General features: G+C 30.4%; 1 protein-coding gene and 2 long non-coding RNA genes across 3 annotated transcripts; all 3 read left to right on the top strand.

Moving 5' to 3' along the window:
- The first annotated feature begins 5,053 nt into the window (after positions 1-5,053).
- Positions 5,054-7,428, top strand: LOC108476931 (60S ribosomal protein L7a-2). The gene is made up of 7 exons (XM_017779303.2): positions 5,054-5,158; positions 5,702-5,749; positions 5,852-6,053; positions 6,306-6,475; positions 6,595-6,723; positions 6,804-6,896; positions 7,132-7,428. The coding sequence occupies exons 1-7, from the start codon at positions 5,156-5,158 to the stop codon at positions 7,261-7,263; spliced, it is 777 nt and encodes a 258-aa protein (XP_017634792.1). The 5' UTR covers positions 5,054-5,155; the 3' UTR covers positions 7,264-7,428.
- A 1,508-nt stretch (positions 7,429-8,936) lies between these two features.
- Positions 8,937-10,256, top strand: LOC128283477 (uncharacterized). Its single transcript, XR_008273833.1, has 2 exons — positions 8,937-8,998; positions 10,045-10,256. It is a non-coding gene; the product is annotated as an uncharacterized LOC128283477 (long non-coding RNA).
- Positions 10,257-14,211: 3,955 nt separating this feature from the next.
- Positions 14,212-15,436, top strand: LOC128283670 (uncharacterized). Its single transcript, XR_008274069.1, has 2 exons — positions 14,212-14,312; positions 15,260-15,436. It is a non-coding gene; the product is annotated as an uncharacterized LOC128283670 (long non-coding RNA).
- Positions 15,437-19,725: the final 4,289 nt, after the last annotated feature.

Genomic DNA, 19,725 nt, shown 5'->3' with positions numbered 1-19,725 from the left:
TATATACACTGTATTATAGCATATAGGTGAAATTTTTATATAAATTATATTTATATAAAATAAAATGAAATTTTAGATACAATAATAAATTTAAAATTTTTAATTTCAGAAAAGATATTTTGATTTTATATAAAAATATAAGAATACTTTTATAATAGTGTAATTTATTTTGTAAAAAATACAGATAAGAATAATCTTCAAAAGAAAAAAATATATATTAATATAAGCTGAGTAAACAGGTAATGTATCATGGGGGTTATTAAGCGGGTTTTTATGGGGACCATGAGATGAAAAACTAGGGAGAAAGTGGAGAGGTATTTCGCAGCAATCCTAGAGACTAGAGAGACAGAGAAACATTCTGAGAAAGGGGTTTTCCTTGGGTTTCTTTTCATGTTTAGTAGAGGGATTAAAAAATAAAAATAAAGAATTATTTAAGAAATAGTAAGGTCTGATTCATGTTGAGGATCAGAAATGTGTCATCAATTGGCTAGTAATAGGGTCATGTGGACACCATGCCACACAGACAGAAACACTGGTCGGAAACATCCACATGAAACCAGAGCCTGCCACTGCCACTGCCACTGCTGTTAGCCTCTGCGCTCTAAGCCTCGGCTTTTAGCCACTTACCACATTTACCCATTGCCTAAAACTTTTATACAGTGGCAGACAAGTGATGAACGACATTTTCAATGTAAAAAAAAAAATAATAATAATAATAATAATAACAGGTTGTTCGCATTTTTGCACAATTTATTATTAAGACTGGAATCTTAAATTTAAAACCATTTTTGTTTAATGCTTTATGATATTTTTATTTTCATTTTACAGTTCATATAACTATCTAATAATGTTTTATATTATATTAACTTTTATAATACTAAAAGAAATACATATTATAAAATCATGCATTTTTAAAAGATTTTAATTAAAAGTAAGTATTTAGTATATTAACGATATTTTTATTTCATAAATACTTTTTAAAAAATTATAAGTGTCTTTTTTTAAATATATTTTAATATTTACTATACTTTTATGATATTTGTGAACTATATAACTTTGTGAATTCTAAAATTTCATTGATAATATATTAAATATTTCTTATTAATTAAAATATAAAAATAAATTCTCAAAAAAAGTTCTTTTTTAGAAAAGACATTCAATAAATATCTAAAAATTAGATGGTGAGAGTTACAGTTTTTCACCTCATTAATCTAAAAAATTAATTATATTTCAAAATGATATCCCTATGACATTATTTTTCAAAATAGGATGAAATGAATAGTGATAGAAGGGTAAGCATTCGGAGTTGTCTGACTCCTATCCTCCAACCACTAAAAAATATTTTTTTAAAGATTTATATTTAACCCGTATAAGCATATTGGTGCCGTTGTATATGATCCATCCACCGTTATAATATTAATTTTTTTTTGTATAATAGCCTAATGATTGAGCAACAAAAAAGGGATGGTGCCGTCACCTTCTCAGGCTCCACTCCTTGGCACTATTAATTTCACCCCATGGTAAATAATGCCATCAACAAGGGTGAAGATAGAAATTTTTTTTAAGGAGGTCGAAATTAAGTTATAATTTTTATAATAGTAAAAATTTAATTTCATCATTTTAATAGACTCTATCTTTATAATTTTTAAATGATTAAATTAAATTTTTATCAATTTTAGGAGGTCAAATTTTAATTTTACCTTTTACTAATTATAATTTTTAAAATTTTCGAATGGCCTAAATGAAAATTTTTCAATTTTAGAGGGGTTAAGGCCCTGCCAACCTCCTGATTTCGCCCTTGGCCACGGGGATACCATTTTGGAATATGTTTAATTCTTTTTAGATTATTACGATAAAAAAATTGGGGTTACTTATGGGATCACCCACTTGATTCAAGCATTGAACAAATCTTTCAGTGATTCTCAAAGTAGTGATTATTATTTGGGTAAATTCTATTAGAAGGAACATAACTATGTTTTATTTTATTTTTGGTCACTTAATTATTTAATTTTGTCTTTTTGATCATTCAATTATCTTAGATTTTTTGGTGTTCTCGTATTTACATTAGCCACCGATGACAAAAAATAAATTTAAATAATTAAGTGACCATTTTATAACTTTTATAGTTGGTTGACAAAAAAACCTAATTAGGTGACCTCTACCGTAATTTACCCTTATTATATTTTTTATTTAATGTTAATTGTAAAAATCAATTATTTACATGTTAAATGAATAATGTATTCAAACATTTTGGTTGCCTCACTCGACTCATATATAAATCTACTTAACAAAATTTGCCATACCTTGAATCATCAAACTAGTAATAAATTTTTAAATTCATAATGATATATTTAGTTTTAACAATTTTTTTTTAAATTCAGCCGTTATTCTTTTTTAATTAAATTTGACCCTCAATTTTTTTAAAAAGGTTAAATTTGACCATCAACCTTTTTAAAAATAGTCCAGTTAATGTCTCTTTATCAAAAATATTGACTAAAATATTAAATTTTTAAACATAATAACTCACATGGCAATCCACGTGTGTTTGTTGATGTGGCATATAAGATAAATAGTGGCATCCATGTCTGCATAAAGTGCATGTGAACTATTATATGGGTTCTCATACCAACATCGTTAAAAAAATAATATTTTAGTCAGTATTTTCGTTAAAAATAAAAGCAAATTAACTTTTTTTTTTGAAAGGTTAATATCAATTTACCTAAAAAAAAGAATAAGGGCAATTGACAAAAAATAAAAACATTGATAGCTAAATTTATCATTGTTCCTTTTCTAAAAGATAGAGGATTAAAAAAGGTGATGCCACTATTGGCCTTCAATTATAAAAGGGATAATATATTTTTTTGACCCTTGAACTTGACAACTAAATTCAATTTGGTACTTATACTGGCACTTGAGCTTGACAACTACGTTTATTTCGGTCCTTAAACTTAAAAAATATAAAAGTTTGACAATGTGGCATTTTGAGATTATGCCACATCATCACTTGAAAATTTTAAAAATTATATAAATCTTCAGATGATGGTGCAGTTCCATCACATAGTGTCACATTCTGTATTCTAATAATTGGATCGATGGTTGAAAAGGTTAGACTTAAAGTACTAATTCCCGATTCAACCAGCTCGATCAATTTCATTGTCAAACAAACAATAATTAACTAAATAATTTAAATATCATAAAAATCCAAAACTATCAATTTTTTATATTAAATCGGTTAAACTATCAATTTTTGTCCCGATTTTTTATTTTTACTTCTTTCAAGTAGTTTTCAAGTCAATCGATTCAATCCATTTGTTTGGATCATTATATCAATCAGTTTTTGATCCAACCCTACTCAAGTAATATTGGTCACATCATCAGATATTAACAAAATCTAAATTCGGAGACTAAAATGGATTTAGTTGCACATACCAAAGTAGAACCCAAAAAAGTACACATGCTAAAATGAACTTAATTGTTAAATTCAAGAGCCGAAAATTATATTATCCCATTATAAAATGGTTCTTTTAAAAATTATAAAATTTCTAAATAACTTGATAAAATTGCATCTTGTTCCTTGAGAAAATTTAAAATTCAATGCTGACCCTATAAAATGAAAAAAGTACATAGTTTAATCCCTGGGTAAAGAACAAAATTGACGACGAATCTCATACCCCTGGCCCTCTACTCTGGTGCTTGCATGAGTGTTGACCATCAAGTCTAAGCCTTCCTATAAATAAGAGAGCCAAGTTTGGAATTGCTTTGCATCGGCTCTTGTGACAAAATTTCCGAACCATACTAAATTCAACAAGCATCTGGTTCTCATGTCTGACGCATCAATGCTAGGATGTTCTTGGAATGTTATGCTGCCTGCAATGGCGTTTTTGTTCGCCTGAACTGCCATGACGTAATGGCATTTAAGTATATGAACAACAAAGTTTTTTTTTTTTTTGGTTCTGCAACTGTTAAGACCAGAGATGGTGTTACTTGGTAAGAAGATTATAGTATCAAGCACTCTCGGCCACCAAAAAAATGCCATAATGGACAAAGACAATCAAACAGATAGACTTGATAAAAGACCAATTTTATAAACTTCAACGATAGCGTTAACGAATTATGATTTTGATGATATCACATTAGACCAAAAATATTCCAAAAAGAAGATTACAAGCAAGAAGAGCATTGTAGAAGGCAAGTATATAGATCAGTTGTTCTTAGTACCTGTGATCATAGACGTATAAAGTAGACGTCAAAATGGAATAACACCAAACAGGACACACGCAGCTTGGGTGAAGTATCTGATGCTTCTTTTTGGTGCAGCTTTATGATTTTTACCCTTGTAAAACAAAGGATAAAGAATCGCATTCAATCCTGAACTGATAGTTTAATTATGCCGATGGAATACTTCAAAAGAAAAAATGTAAAAAAGTTATGAAATAGACATCTTTTTTTAGTTTTTAAAATTCAACCAATCATTGATGGGCCCTTGTATATGTTGGTTACAATTATAGTTATGTTATACCCCTTCAGATTTGGACACGTTTAAAGAGGATAAGTCACCTGAGAAACGCTCATAAGCAGTTATCCATTGCTCATTGGGTAACCTACCTCCCGAATGGTTTGTCTTCATTCAACCTCTCGCCTCCTTCAAAAAGTTTTCGTCAATCTATCTTTGTCAACAGCTACCCGCTTCTCAAGGCATCTACATGCTCCCTTAAGAGACAAGGGAGAACAGATCCCACCATGCTATAAATACCCTCCAAACTTAAGGAGGAGGGGGCTAAGTAAACCTATCCAACATTTTACAGTCTTTGTTCCCGTAGCAAACTAGCAATTGCCTTCTTCTGCTTTCTACCTGGTGAGAGTGAACCGACCTGCTTTGCTCTACAGCTTTCTCTCTTTTATATTAAATATCTTAAATAAAATGAAATACCATATTAAATATCTTAAATAACATGAAATATTTGATTTCTCTCTTTTATATGTAGAAAGGTCCAACAAGCCCAAAACTTTCGACAACTGGCCCAAACTTGGGCTTTTTTTCTTATATAATTATAAACCCTAATTTTTTGAATTTTCTCCTTCACTGAGGGTTTTCCTTCGCCGGTTCCATCTAACCCAAAAAAAACCTTGGAAAAAGCTTCAGGAGGTTCCAAAAATGGTAAATCCGAAAACTCCGTTTCATTTTTTTTAATTTTAATTTTGTTGTGTTGTTTCTTTAAATTCTATCCGCGAATGCTCTTTCATTTATGCTTGTTTTTGCTTTAGATTCAGTTCACTAAGCTTTTTATTTGAGCTATTTTTTTGGACAAAATATCGTGTGGAATTTAATTGATGGGTTAGAACCTTAGAAGGTTATCGCAAATACTCGGTTTAAATGTTATTTGTTAAATTCTAGTAAAAAAAAGAACAGTTTCATTTTATTATAAATTTACAAATACAATGCAGCTATTGGTATAGTGTTGTTAAAAGTGATCTCATTGAAAGAGTAGTGTAAGTCATTGTTTAGTTAAAAGGACTGATATTTGTGTTGGTCAATGTCGAGTTATTGAAATTAAACATGTGAAGTTTATTTGTGTTTAATGTTTAAAGAATTCAACAGTGGCTCTTTGTACGTTAGTTTAATGGTTTGATCCTCGTTATTAATTGACGTGTTCCTTTAAAAGGGATTGGGATTTCTTATTTGATTTGTTGATAAATGCAGGCCCCAAAGAGAGGAGGAAAGGTAGTTGTGCCGGCCAAGAAGAAACAAGTAATTTTCAATTTTTTCATTAGTTTTTATCATATGGATGATCTCTTAAATAACTTGATTACGGTTTTCTCACTATCTGTTCTTTTCAATTTTGGAAATTAGGAGAAGGTTGTGAATCCATTGTTTGAGAAGCGTCCAAAGCAATTCGGTATTGGAGGAGCTTTACCTCCAAAGAAGGATCTGCACCGTTTTGTGAAGTGGCCTAAGGTTGTTCGCATTCAAAGGAAAAAGAGGATCCTTAAGCAGAGGTTGAAAGTCCCACCAGCACTGAACCAGTTTACAAAGACTCTTGATAAAAACCTTGGTACGTGATAAAATCTTCTCCTGTAAGCTGAATGGGTTACATTTCTATTAAATCTATTTGTGTTAGCCTGAAAAATCTGCTGTGTTTGTTCTTTTATCTTGTGTTGTGCCATCATATGTTCTTTGTTTTTGTAGCCTCTTCCATTCCTGTTCTATTTCATTTGCCTGTACTATTCCAGAATTCCTTTTTCTGTTTATAATGATTGATCATGAATTTGTGATTATAAGTTGGTTATTTTATGTCCAAATGTAGCAACAAGTCTGTTCAAGTTGCTCCTCAAGTATAGGCCGGAGGACAAGGCGGCCAAGCAGGAACGTCTCCTGAAGAAAGCCCAAGCTGAGGCTGAAGGAAAAGCTCCCGAATCAAAGAAGCCAATTGTTGTAAAATATGGACTCAACCACGTTACCTACCTCATTGAGCAGGTTGCCTTCCTGGTTTTTCATATTTTCATCAGTTTATCTGGAGTGTACCATGTATTCTGTTTATCGCAAAATTATTAAAAACAATTGTCTTCTTTTCTATTTTTATTATGCCCTGGCAGAACAAAGCACAATTGGTAGTTATTGCTCATGATGTGGATCCCATAGAGTTGGTAGTATGGCTCCCTGCATTGTGCAGAAAGATGGAGGTTCCATACTGCATTGTGAAGGGGAAATCACGTTTGGGATCGGTAATTGTCTTCTGCTTTTTTGCCGTTTGTAGAATTTAAAGCTAGTAGGTTACTTATTTGTGTTGATGCTACCATGGCAGATTGTCCACAAGAAAACTGCTTCCGTCTTATGCTTGACTACTGTCAAGAATGAGGATAAGTTGGACTTCAGCAAAATCCTTGAGGCTATCAAGGTACGAATTGAACCTTACCTGCAATATTTTCCAAATTCCAAATATATGAAGTGTATAGGGATTTGAAGCATATCTTAACCTAGTAAAATGAGTTACAAAATCAGTAAAAGAATTAAATATTTTAGTAATATACCCAGGTTGTGATCGGCAGAATTTAACTAAAATTGCCCTGACCCTAACTAAAAGATATTAAAAATAGTTACAAAACACTAAAAACAATCAACTAATGTGGCAGGCAAACTTCAATGACAAATACGATGAGTACCGGAAGAAGTGGGGAGGTGGTATCATGGGGTCCAAGTCACAGGCCAGAACCAAGGCAAAGGAGAAGCTTCTTGCAAAAGAAGCTGCACAGAGGATGACTTAGAAATACCATAGTTTCTCCCAAAGGCGGCTTGGGTTGTACTTTTATTTTCTATTTTTCTTGATTGATTAAATGGCCCTGAGTAGTCAGCTGCAACTTGTGTTTAAGTGGATTTGCTTTCCCCTTTATTGATTTTGATGGAATTGTCATTAGAAGTTCATCTTTCAACTTCGCCTTTCATTTTATATTTCTTATTGAACTGTATTCTCATCTTATTAGGAAAGGTTTTCTGTTGAGTTTTGTAACGACCCGAATTTTACCGTTACCGAAAAAGTGTCTTTTCGGGTCCTTGTTTCTGAAAAATGGATTCGTAAATATTTATTAAAAATATTTACGAAGTCAATTGAGTGGTTAATTAGAGTTTAATTAAGTAAATTTAGTTTAATTAAGAGTAATTAGGAAAAATGACTAAATTGAATAAAGGATGAAAGTTGAATTGTAGATTAAAAGAAAATGAAGAGGATCAAAATGGCAATTATGCTATTTGTCCTAAGTGAGGCGGCATAAACATAAAAATTTGAGATTTTTTATGTGTTAAAATATATATATTAAATTATTATTATATTATAGTATATTATATTATATATTATATTATATAAATAAGTAAAGAAACATAAGAAACAGAATGAAAGCAAACGAAATAGAGAAGAAACAGGGGAGAAAGAAAGAAAGAAAAAGAAAAAGGAAAATTTAGGTTTCAAGGCTCAAAGTTTAATTTGGTAAGTCAATTAAGTCATTTCTTCTTAAATTTTGATGTTTTAGAAACTTTGGAATAAGGCTTTGATGAAATTAAGTTGATATTTTGAGAGTTTATAGATTTTCAAGTATAGTTCATGTTGAATAAAATAGTGAATTAAGGGTTTAATTGAGTAAATTTCAAGCTAGAATTGATAATAGGATCAAATTGTAAAGTAAGTTATAAGTTTTATGTTGTAGGGACTAAATTGATGAAATTTTGAAATTAGGAAAGTATGCTGGAAATTTAATATTTAAATGAGAGTATGGATGAAATTTGAATAGAAATAAAGTATGAATTAAGATAGAAAAGTAAGTGAATTTAGTTAGAATTAAATTGAAATTAAAGTAAATCAACATTTTGTACTAAGACTATTTTGGACAGCAGCAGTAGTCTAAGTTTGAAAAATCACCAAAAATTGTAGAAATTGAATTAGAGGATGAATAAAATATGAAATTAAATATTATTGAGTCTAGTTTCTTATAGAAGAAACGATATAAGCAATTGAATTGTAAATTATGAGATAATAAATTTTATGAGACAAGGTCAGAATGAATTCGGGTTCCCCTGTTCTGACTTTGGAAAATCACCAAAAATTGAATAAAAATAATTAGAGGCTTAAAGTTATATGTTTAGAATCCCTAATGAGTCTATTTTCATTAGAAATCAACGAGAATGTTATCCGAGTTCTGTACTGTAAGATAATTAATTTTTAGTGAAGAAGGGACGAAACTGTCAGACAGCAGAATAGGGGTGAATTTAAAGAATAAACTGTACTTAATGGCTAAACCAAAAATTCTGAAAATTTTATTGTAAGAAGATTTGTGAGTCTAGTTTCAAGAAAAATTAGCGGATCTTAATTTAGAATTCTATAACTCAAGATATGAATTAGTAATGTATTAATGATTATGAATTGTATTAATTTCAGTAGTCAATGTGGTACCGAAATCTCGGCTAAGAAAGGACAAGACAAAGTCAACAGGAGTTAGCTCGAAAATTACGGTTTGTATTTCTATAATCCGAACCTAATACTTAATTGTTGAATTTATTTCTTAATATGTATATTAAGTGTTTTGAAGTAAGAATTATTGTGTTTTGCAAATGAAATGGATTGATATAGTATGTGATGAACTTATTGAATTTATATTGATTGAATTGGCGTATATATATAGATATATATATTGAATATTGAATATATATTGATTATTTAAATTGAATTGAAATATAAATTGTTTGAAAATTTTAAATATGAGATTTGTGATATTTGGATATTTGTTATTGAAAAGTGAATTGAATTGTATTGAATTATGAATTTATGTGATTAATTAAAATGTGTATTGATTGAAAGAATTGAAAGTGAATTGAATACCCTATTAACAAGATGTCGGGCTGAGTCGGATATAGTTGGCATGCCATAGGATTGGAAGTGTTCAGGGACTCTTCGACCTCGAGTCGATGAGACACTGGGTGTCACTATATTTCTTCGGATAGGTTCGATGAGGTACTGGGTACCAACTTTACTTCGGCTAGGCCGATGAGACACTGGGTGTCAAATATTGCTTCGAACTATCCGATGAGGCACTGGGTGCCATATTGGTATGTTTGGTTGGATCCGTGTATCCGCCAAGGTCCGAGTCTTGTTAATAGGGGTAAATAAGTGAAAAGATAAGTCGAGTGAATTTGATTGATTGAGCTATTTGAATGAAATGAGAAATTGAATTGAGAATTGAAATTGAGATATGAGATTGAAAACATGAACCAAAAGGTTCATGAAATGAGTGAAGTTCAAATGGATGATGATTGATGTTAGAATGAATTAAAATGGTATATTGTTAAGAAGTAAAGTGTGAAAACAAGTGAATTGTGAATATATGACTTGTATAGAATTTATATGGTAAGTAATTGAAATTTTATCTATAAAACAAATAAATGAATACTTATAATTGTTATTGTGATTTTAAGTTTAATTGTTATATTATTAAGTGTTCGGATTATGGAAATACCACTGAGTATACCATACTCAGCGTACGGTTTGTTTCCGTGCGCAGGTTTAGTAAAGATAGAACGTTGAATCAGCATCCCAGTTCGATCCCGAATTCATTAAGGTAAAGTGTGTTAATTATTGGTAATGGCATGTACCTAGGATGTTTTATGAGAGTCATTTAGGTTGTAGATGTACTCATGAAATGAGTAAATTATGATTGGCAACGGTATGTAGTATGAATTTTGAAATTTACTAAAAATTCGTAGTGATTCTAAATTAGTCCCGAATTGAATTTACTGTTCATATTGGACCGCGAGGGCCCATTAAAGGGACGACATCTTAAAACTAGGATGTGTGTAAATATTTATTTTAATTAATGACCGAAATTGGACTGTACTGACTGGTAATGTCTCGTAACCCTGTTTCGATGACGGTATAGGGTTAGGGGGCGTTACATTTAGTGGTATCGAGCTATTCAGGTCTAGCGATTCTCGGACTAAATCGAACTCGAATTGAGTCTAGGGTACATGCCATAATTGAGTCGAAATTGAGTCGGGATGGGATCTTGATATATTTGTTTGGTACTTGTTTTATAGTGAAAATGTTAGACAAAAATATCGATGGTATTGATTATGAAATGTGTCTTTGAGACGAATAGTCTCGTGAATTAGATGAAAACCGAATCAACAACACTGGGTATAAACTCAATGGGTAATTAATTCTTGAATGATGACTGATGAAATAATAGAAAAAAAGGATACATAATTATTTAGAATTATAACGATGTTTTTCGTTGAATAGAATAAATTGTATTTGTTATGATATCTACCCTCCTGCTTCTCAATCGGTTCCAAAGTGCTTCAAGGTATAGAGCTTGTCGAGCGGGTAAGTTATCTGCTTTAATGATTTGGACATGTATATATATGGTGTGGATGAATTGAGAATTACAGTTGAGAATGATCTTGAAAGAAACTGAAACTGGTTAGAGAATATTATCGGGATTGTAAATGAATTGTTCTGATCACCGATTAAATGTTAGAAGGGTATGATATTTCATTAAAAGATTCAGCTTACCGGTGGTAGAAAACATTGATTATGTTGTGATTAAGAAAGGGTTATTTGAAGGTTTTCGAGATGAGTTCGAATGAAATATATATATCGATCGAGATTTCTTGATCGAAACGTCTGAAATTCTTGAAGCTTAAACAGGATCATATAACGCAATCTGTGTATGAAGGGAATTTGTTTGATTAAATAAATATATCGGAGGGTATATTCGATAGAAACTGTATGATACAAATGGTTTGAAGATGGTTTAAATGAAGGCAAGTGAACAATATAGAATAAGGAATGGAATATGTGTTAGACATGATTCTCCGATTATTATCTTAGTGATTGTTTGAAGAAAATTGAAAAAAAACATTATTCGAGTTCAAGACCGAGTAATGTAGTTAATAGAGGTAGGTTACCTGTAATCTCAAAAATACGAGTGAAAGCCAAGTGTGACAAATAACTTCATTGTAAAATCGGAGAATGAACATCGGCCGGGTATATGTTAATTATATATGAGAAGATTTATCTCTACGGATGTCATTACGGTACTTTCTTATTTATCGACACTAATATGATTATTTTAAATTGATCTTGGTTTGACTATTCCTATGATTACATAAGTTCAAGATCTATTAAAGATTTGCTGTTGGGTTTGCTGAAATTTTGGGTTGAAGCATTAAATTTTTAGATTAGTATTTATGGGTGATAAGATCTGCGAGGAACTGTTTGATAATGATACTCTTGTTTTTCGAACAATTTGATGTTCTTCTTGTTTGATATAATCTCAATAATGGAATGGTTAATTCTGTATGATATGGTGGTAAATTATAAGTAGAAGTATAATATGTTGCAAGATCAAGATGATGAAATGTTTTGTTGAATCAGAGAAGATTGAGCTAATTGTCTATTGTGATATTGAACATGCCAACATAGATATATGCCGGAAAGGGGTCATGGTATTTACCTTGTTTATGTATTGAATATTAAAATATTTAAGTTAAGGTTTAAATCAGTAGCAATAGTGCAAGAGAATTCTAATGTGTTTCCAGAAGAGTTACCCGAACTACTGTTGATTGAAGAAGTTGAATGTGCTATAGATTTTGTAACTGAAATGATAGTGAAAAATATATTTGAAATCAGAGGTTTTCTAAAACTAGTCGGTTATTATAGAAAGATGTGGAATTGGAATGATCGATGAGCGTTAACAAGGTTACGATTAGTTGAAAGCTCGATTAAGCTGAAGCACTAGTTACGTTCGATCTGAAATCGATAAAGAAACTTGTGGTTTACTGAGGATAGCAGTGTTTTGATGCAAAAAAAGAAAAAAAAGTGAAGTAATGGTTTATGTTACGAAATGTTAGAATCACATGGGAAGAATTATTTGATACCTGATTTGGAAGTGGTAGTTACTGTTCTTGCATTAAAAGATCAAGATATGATAATTAATTATCATCCGAAAAGACAATGAATGTATGTATATTCAAGTTGAAAGCTTTGTTTTGTGTTATGAGCTATGAACATCTGACTGTTATCATTTGAAGATGGTTCAATTTTGGTAGAGATAAAAAAAAAATTAAACCGACTTCTTTATAGCAGATCTGCGAAGCTCAGAAATGTGGTAATGAGTTATCGATTAAATGGATATAGTATACAGATTTCTAATTAAACATTTCAGATTGGATATGATGGTTGTTTGCTATTTAGAAATAAAAGCTGAACAGAGAGATTCAGAACTTATACGGGAGAATTTGCATGAAATTATAGTAGTACTATGTCTATGCATTTTGGAAGAATAAGATGTACAGTGATTTGAGGAAGATGTGTTGAAGACTGGGAAAGAAAAGTAGTACTTTGAAATTGTATATAAATGTTTATATCAGATACAGATATCTTCAGAACTGTTACAGCTAGAAAGGATATCAGAATGGAAGTGGGATATAATTTCTATGGGTTTGAATTGGAATTATCTCGATCTTTGAAAAAGAAAGACGGTATTTGAGTAATCATCGAAGGTATGGTGAAGCTTGTATATTCTATTCTAGTATGAATAAGTTTCTTACTCAATAATTGTTTGAAATCTAGGTTTCTGAGATTATTAGATTACATGGTATGGTGGTTTCTATTATTTCTGATTGAGATATGTGGTTTATACTCTGATTATAGAACAAGTACAAGAAGTTCTGGGTGCGTAATAATAGTTTTCAACACTGTATGAAGTTCTGAATAATGATTGATGTAAAACTGCATGGGATTTGATTAAATACAGTGAGAAAAAGAATATGTAGAGTTGTTTAATTCGTGAAATTGAAGAAAAGTGGAAGTGATTCGAGATAGATTGAAAGTAATTTTGACAGATAAGAATCATATGTGGACTTGAAACGTTGGGATATTGAGTATTTAATTAGTGATATGATATTTCTTAAAGATCCACCTTGGAAGAAAATTTTAAAGATCAGGTTGAAAAAGAAATTGAGTTCTTGTTACATTGGGCTATGTGAAGTTGTAGAAAAGTCAAATTGGTAAAATATTGCTTGGTTTTGCTTCTAAAGTTACGAAAGTTTATGATAATTTTCATGATTTGAAGCTCGAACATTATAGAGATCAAATCTCTTGCATGTTATACCGACAAAGGATATTGAGATTTGATGTAATCTATAGTATGAAAAAGAGCGGTTGAGATACTAGCCCGAAGCAAGAATGTCATAATATTGAAGAAGCAATATGGGAACCGAGAGGAACAATGAGATCTTTGTACTTATACCCCACCTCTCTCGTAAATTTCGAGGACGAAATTATAAAGGGGGAGAATTGTAACGACCGAATTTTACCGTTATCGAAAAAGTGTATTTTGGTCCCGTTTCTGAAAAATGGATTAAGTAAATATTTATTAAAAATATTTACGAAGTCAATTGAGTGGTTAATTAGAGTTTAATTAAGTAAATTTAGTTTAATTAAGAGTAATTAGGAAAAATGACTAAATTGAATAAAGGATGAAAGTTTAATTGTAGATTAAAAGAAAATGAAGAGGACCAAAATGGCAATTATGCCATTTGTCCTAAGTGAGGCGGCATAAACATAAAAATCTGAGATTTTTTATGTGTTAAAATATATATATTAAATTATTATTATATTATAGCATATTATATTATATATCATATTATATAAATAAGTAAAGAAACATAAGAAACAGAATGAAAGCAAACGAAACAGAGAAGAAACAGGGGAGAAAGAAAGAAAGAAAAAGGAAAATTTGGGTTTCAAGGCTCAAAGTTTAATTTGGTAAGTCAATTAAGTCATTTCTTCTTAAATTTTGATGTTTTAGAAGCTCTGGAACAAGGCTTTGATGAAATTAAGTTGATATTTTGAGAGTTTATAGATTTTCAAGTATAGTTCATGTTGAATAAAATAGTGAATTAAGGGTTTAATTGAGTAAATTTCAAGCTAGAATTGATAATAGGATCAAATTGTAAAGTAAGTTATAAGTTTTATGTTGTAGGGACTAAATTGATGAAATTTTGAAATTAGGAAAGTATGCTGGAAATTTAATATTTAAATGAGAGTATGGATGAAATTTGAATAGAAATAAAGTATGAATTAAGATAGAAAAGTAAGTGAATTTAGTTAGAATTAAATTGAAATTAAAGTAAATCAACATTTTGTACTAAGACTATTTTGGACAGCAGCAGTAGTCTAAGTTTGAAAAATCACCAAAAATTGTAGAAATTGAATTAGAGGATGAATAAAATATGAAATTAAATATTATTGAGTCTAGTTTCTTATAGAAGAAACGATATAAGCAATTGAATTGTAAATTATGAGATAATAAATTTTGTGAGACAAGGTCAGAATGAATTTGGGTTCCCCTGTTCTGACTTTGGAAAATCACCAAAAATTGAATACAAATAATTAGAGGCTTAAAGTTATATGTTTAGAATCCCTAATGAGTCTATTTTCATTAGAAATCAACGAGAATGTTATCCGAGTTCTGTACTATGAGATAATTAATTTTTAGTGAAGAAGGGACGAAACTATCAGACAGCAGAATAGGGGTGAATTTAAAGAATAAACTGTACTTAATGGCTAAACCAAAAATTCTGAAAATTTTATTGTAAGAAGATTTGTGAGTCTAGTTTCAAGAAAAATTAGCGGATCTTAATTTAGAATTCTATAACTCAAGATATGAATTAGTAATGTATTAATGATTATGAATTGTATTAATTTCGTAGTCAATGTGGTACCAGAAATCTCGGCTAAGAAAGGACAAGACAAAGTCAACGGGAGTTAGCTCGAAAATTACGGTTTGTATTTCTATAATCCGAACCTAATACTTAATTGTTGAATTTATTTCTTAATATGTATATTAAGTGTTTTGAAGTAAGAATTATTGTGTTTTGCAAATGAAATGGATTGATATAGTATGTGATGAACTTATTGAATTTATATTGATTGAATTGGCGTATATATATATAGATATATATATTGAATATTGAATATATATTGATTATTTAAATTGAATTGAAATATAAATTGTTTGAAAATTTTAAATATGAGATTTGTGATATTTGGATATTTGTTATTGAAAAGTGAATTGAATTGTATTGAATTATGAATTTATGTGATTAATTAAAATGTGTATTGATTGAAAGAATTGAAAGTGAATTGAATACCCTATTAACAGTATCGGGCTGAGTCGGATATAGTTGGCATGCCATAGGATTGGAAGTGTTCAGGGACTCTTCGACCTCGAGTCGATGAGACACTAGGTGTCACTATATTTCTTCGGATAGGTTCGATGAGGTACTGGGTACCAACTTTACTTTGGCTAGGCCGATGAGACACTGGGTGCCAAATATTGCTTGAACTATCCGATGAGGCACTTGGGTGCCATATTGGTGTGTTTGGTTGGATCCGTATATCGCCAAGGTCCGAGTCTTGTTAATAGGGGTAAATAAGTGAAAAGATAAGTCGAGTGAATTTGATTGATTGAGCTATTTGAATGAAATGAGAAATTGAATTGAGAATTGAAATTGAGATATGAGATTGAAAACATGAACCAAAAGGTTCATGAAATGAGTGAAGTTCAAATGGATGATGATTGATGTTAGAATGAATTAAAATGGTATATTGTTAAGAAGTAAAGTGTGAAAACAAGTGAATTGTGAATATATGACTTGTATAGAATTTATATGGTAAGTAATTGAAATTTTATCTATAAAACAAATAAATGAATACTTATAATTGTTATTGTGATTTTAAGTTTAATTGTTATATTATTAAGTGTTCGGATTATGGAAATACCACTTGAGTATACCATACTCAGCGTCAGATTGTTTCCGTGCGAAGGTTTAGTAAAGATAGAACGTTGAATCAAGATCCCGTTCGATCCCGAATTCATTAAGGTAAAGTGTGTTAATTATTGGTAATGGCATGTACCTAGGATGTTTTATGAGAGTCATTTAGGTTGTAGATGTACTCATGAAATGAGTAAATTATGATTGGCAACGGTATGTAGTATGAATTTTGAAATTTACTAAAAATTCGTAGTGATTCTAAATTAGTCTCGAATTGAATTTACTGTTCATATTGGACCGCGAGGGCCCATTAAAGGGACGACATCTTAAAACTAGGATGTGTGTAAATATTTATTTTAATTAATGACCGAAATTGGACTGTACTGACTGGTAATGTCTCGTAACCCTGTTCCGATGACGGTATAGGGTTAGGGGGCGTTACAAGTTTTGTGTCCTGGTTTCTGATTAATGTTATATAAGATTATGAGATGTTTATGTATACTTTTTTGGTATTTGGGGCTTTCATGAATTGGTCAACTTTGTTGCCCCGCCTTGACCCTACTATTGTTCTGAGACCAATGATAGGGTTCAGGTTGAAGACGGGACTCCAAAAGCTGTTGGGATCTTGGCCACTTCTGATTCTTTACGGCCGGTTGTTAAGGGGAAGAACAATGGTGGTGGGAATGTGGATAGTGGAGTCAAGTTGTGGCCTCTGTTGGTATGTTTTTGATGATTTGAAGAGGGCTGTATTGTTGCAGTTGTGGGGGATAATTGTGACTCTGAATGCTGTGAATATAACAAGGCAATTCTTTAATCTTGACTGCTTTCAAGCTAATTTTAGCTTGGAATCGTTTGATCCCCGAATTATCCAAAGAATACTGCTTTATTAATGTGATTTTTCGCTTGATTTTGTAGGTATAATCACATTTTACTTGTTATTAACTTCGTCTTTTTTATCAATCTATTATTAGAAGAAATTTTCAGTATAAGCACCATAGCTAGTTTAATTGAGGAGCCAATACGACTCGAGGAATACATTATTCACCTCTTTGTTGTATATGTACGCGTGCGTTCAATCTTCACATAAAAAAGTGATTATACCTGTTATATTTGACGAGTCTCCATCGTTCTTTCGCTCAGCTCTCTAATATGAAGTACCCAAGCCATTGCTTCGTTTTCCTTGTAGCCGCCAACTGTTAAAACGGGGTAGGAAATTACTTCTTCCATTGCGCTGTTATTACCCATCTCTTACTAAGCTAGTTGGAGCTAGAGGTGTGTATGGGCTGGGTTGGGTCCATAAAAAAATTTAGGCCCATTTTTTAGGCCCGGGCTTGGCCCAAAATATGAGCTTAAAAATTTATCTAAACCCGGCTCAAAATAAAATTGTTAAGTTCGAGCCCGGCCCGGTTCGACTCATATTAATTTTTTTAACTTATTTCATTAAATAAAAAATTTTAAAATATATTAAATAATCAAATACATTTAAAACAAATATTAAAACAAAAAAATAAAAATATATTAAAACAATTTTTAAAACAATACACAAATTGAAAATATAATAAAAATTAATTATATTAAAATTAAAAAAATATAAATATGATTAAAAATAAAAAAATATATATATATTTAGTATATAATTCGGGCTAGGCCAGGTTGGGTCAAAAAAATTTACCTGAGCCTGGCCCATTTTCTAAACGAGCCTCGTTTTATTGCCCAAACCCATATTTCGGGCCTATATTTTTATCCGAACCCTCCCATTTTTCGGGTGAATCTTCGGACCGGGCCGGGTAGCCCAACCCATGCACACCTCTTGTTGGAACCCATACCCTCTGAGTTATCTTCGTTGTTCTGATGTACTCCTCCGCTTCCCTAATGATCGTTAGCGGATTAAGTTGATTGTTTATAATATATAATATTACAATTTTAAAAAGGAAAATAAAAACAATAAATCAATTAACTAATTTAGCCGATGGAATCAAGTAAAATTTAGTGGGTGGAGTGTAAAAATCAATTCATATTACAAAGGGATGATGGATCAAAGAGACTAAAATGACCGTTGTCTAAGACTTAGAAGGAGGTGATTGGGTGAATATCATCAATGGGTGATATAATATAGCAGCTAGAATCATAAATGAGCAGTTTAAAGTTTCATAACCATCATATTTATACACTCCAGGTGCAACCAGGTGCAGGACAGATGTGACATCCAGCACCGTAGAATATATATATATATATTTTTTCACAAAATTAAAAATATTATTCTTAGAATATTTATATTTTTATATTGTAACAAATTTTAAAAATATATTAAATAATAAATTTTGAACTCAAAATATTACAGATATACTATTTCAACTAAACATATTTAGTTTTTATATTGAATTTTATAAATTTATTGTATATATATATATATATATATATTTTACTGAAAGTACCCTAATCTAATTATTAGAATAGATAGAATTAAGAGTTTATTACATAAGTATTAATGGATTTTTTTCAACTTGCCGGTGATTCCTAGACTCTATATGTAGCTTCTTTTTTAAATAAACAATATATCCATATGCAGTTATTAAGTTTAAATTTGACTTTTTCTATGGAAACTTTAAATTTTACTAGAGATTTTTTTATCTGATATGATTGTTTATATAGTAAAATCAGCGTAAAGCAAAAAACAAAGATTACATTAATTACTCAAAGAACCGAAATGTTTGGCTAAATTTGAGACCTCGAAATGTAACGAATAAAGATCTTCCAGTTACAACTTAATAGATAATGAATAAGATATAGATAAGACGTAGTTTCACCATATTACTCTCAATAGATCTACTAGCTAAAATCATCTCTATTAAAAGGACATTATTACATTTTAATTTCAATTATCGATATCCTTTCCCTTAAGATAAGCTTAGACTCTCTAATGTGACTTTTGCTTCGATTTTGAGAACTTTATTTTTATACTTAACTTCAAACGAGGGGCAAAGCCAGGGGCTGGCATGGGCCCTGCCCTCTCAATATATAAAATTACTATTTAAGTCCTTAAATTTTTTTTAAAATTTTAAATTAGTAAAGGTAAAATTATACTTTGACCCCTAAAATTATAAAAATTTGATTTAATCATTTATAAATTATAAAAATATAAACTATAAAAATTAAAATTTCATTCATTTCTTAAAAATTATTCGACTTACCCGCTTCAAACTTTATTTGAATTGAATTTTTTATATTAATTAAAAAAATTAAAAATTTATTTTGAAAAACAAAATTCAACTTATCGATTATACATTGAGACACTCGAATTATTCAAGCTTAACGTGTAATGAGGTTAAAAAGTTTTCCAAGTCACTTGAATAACTTGTAAGCTCATATGTTTCTTTAAAAAAAAAATTGTAACAATTTCA

The sequence above is a fragment of the Gossypium arboreum genome, chromosome 11, assembly GCF_025698485.1.
Source record: "Gossypium arboreum isolate Shixiya-1 chromosome 11, ASM2569848v2, whole genome shotgun sequence".
Classification (NCBI taxonomy): Eukaryota; Viridiplantae; Streptophyta; class Magnoliopsida; order Malvales; family Malvaceae; genus Gossypium; species Gossypium arboreum.
This window is presented reverse-complemented; position numbering and strand designations above follow the sequence as displayed.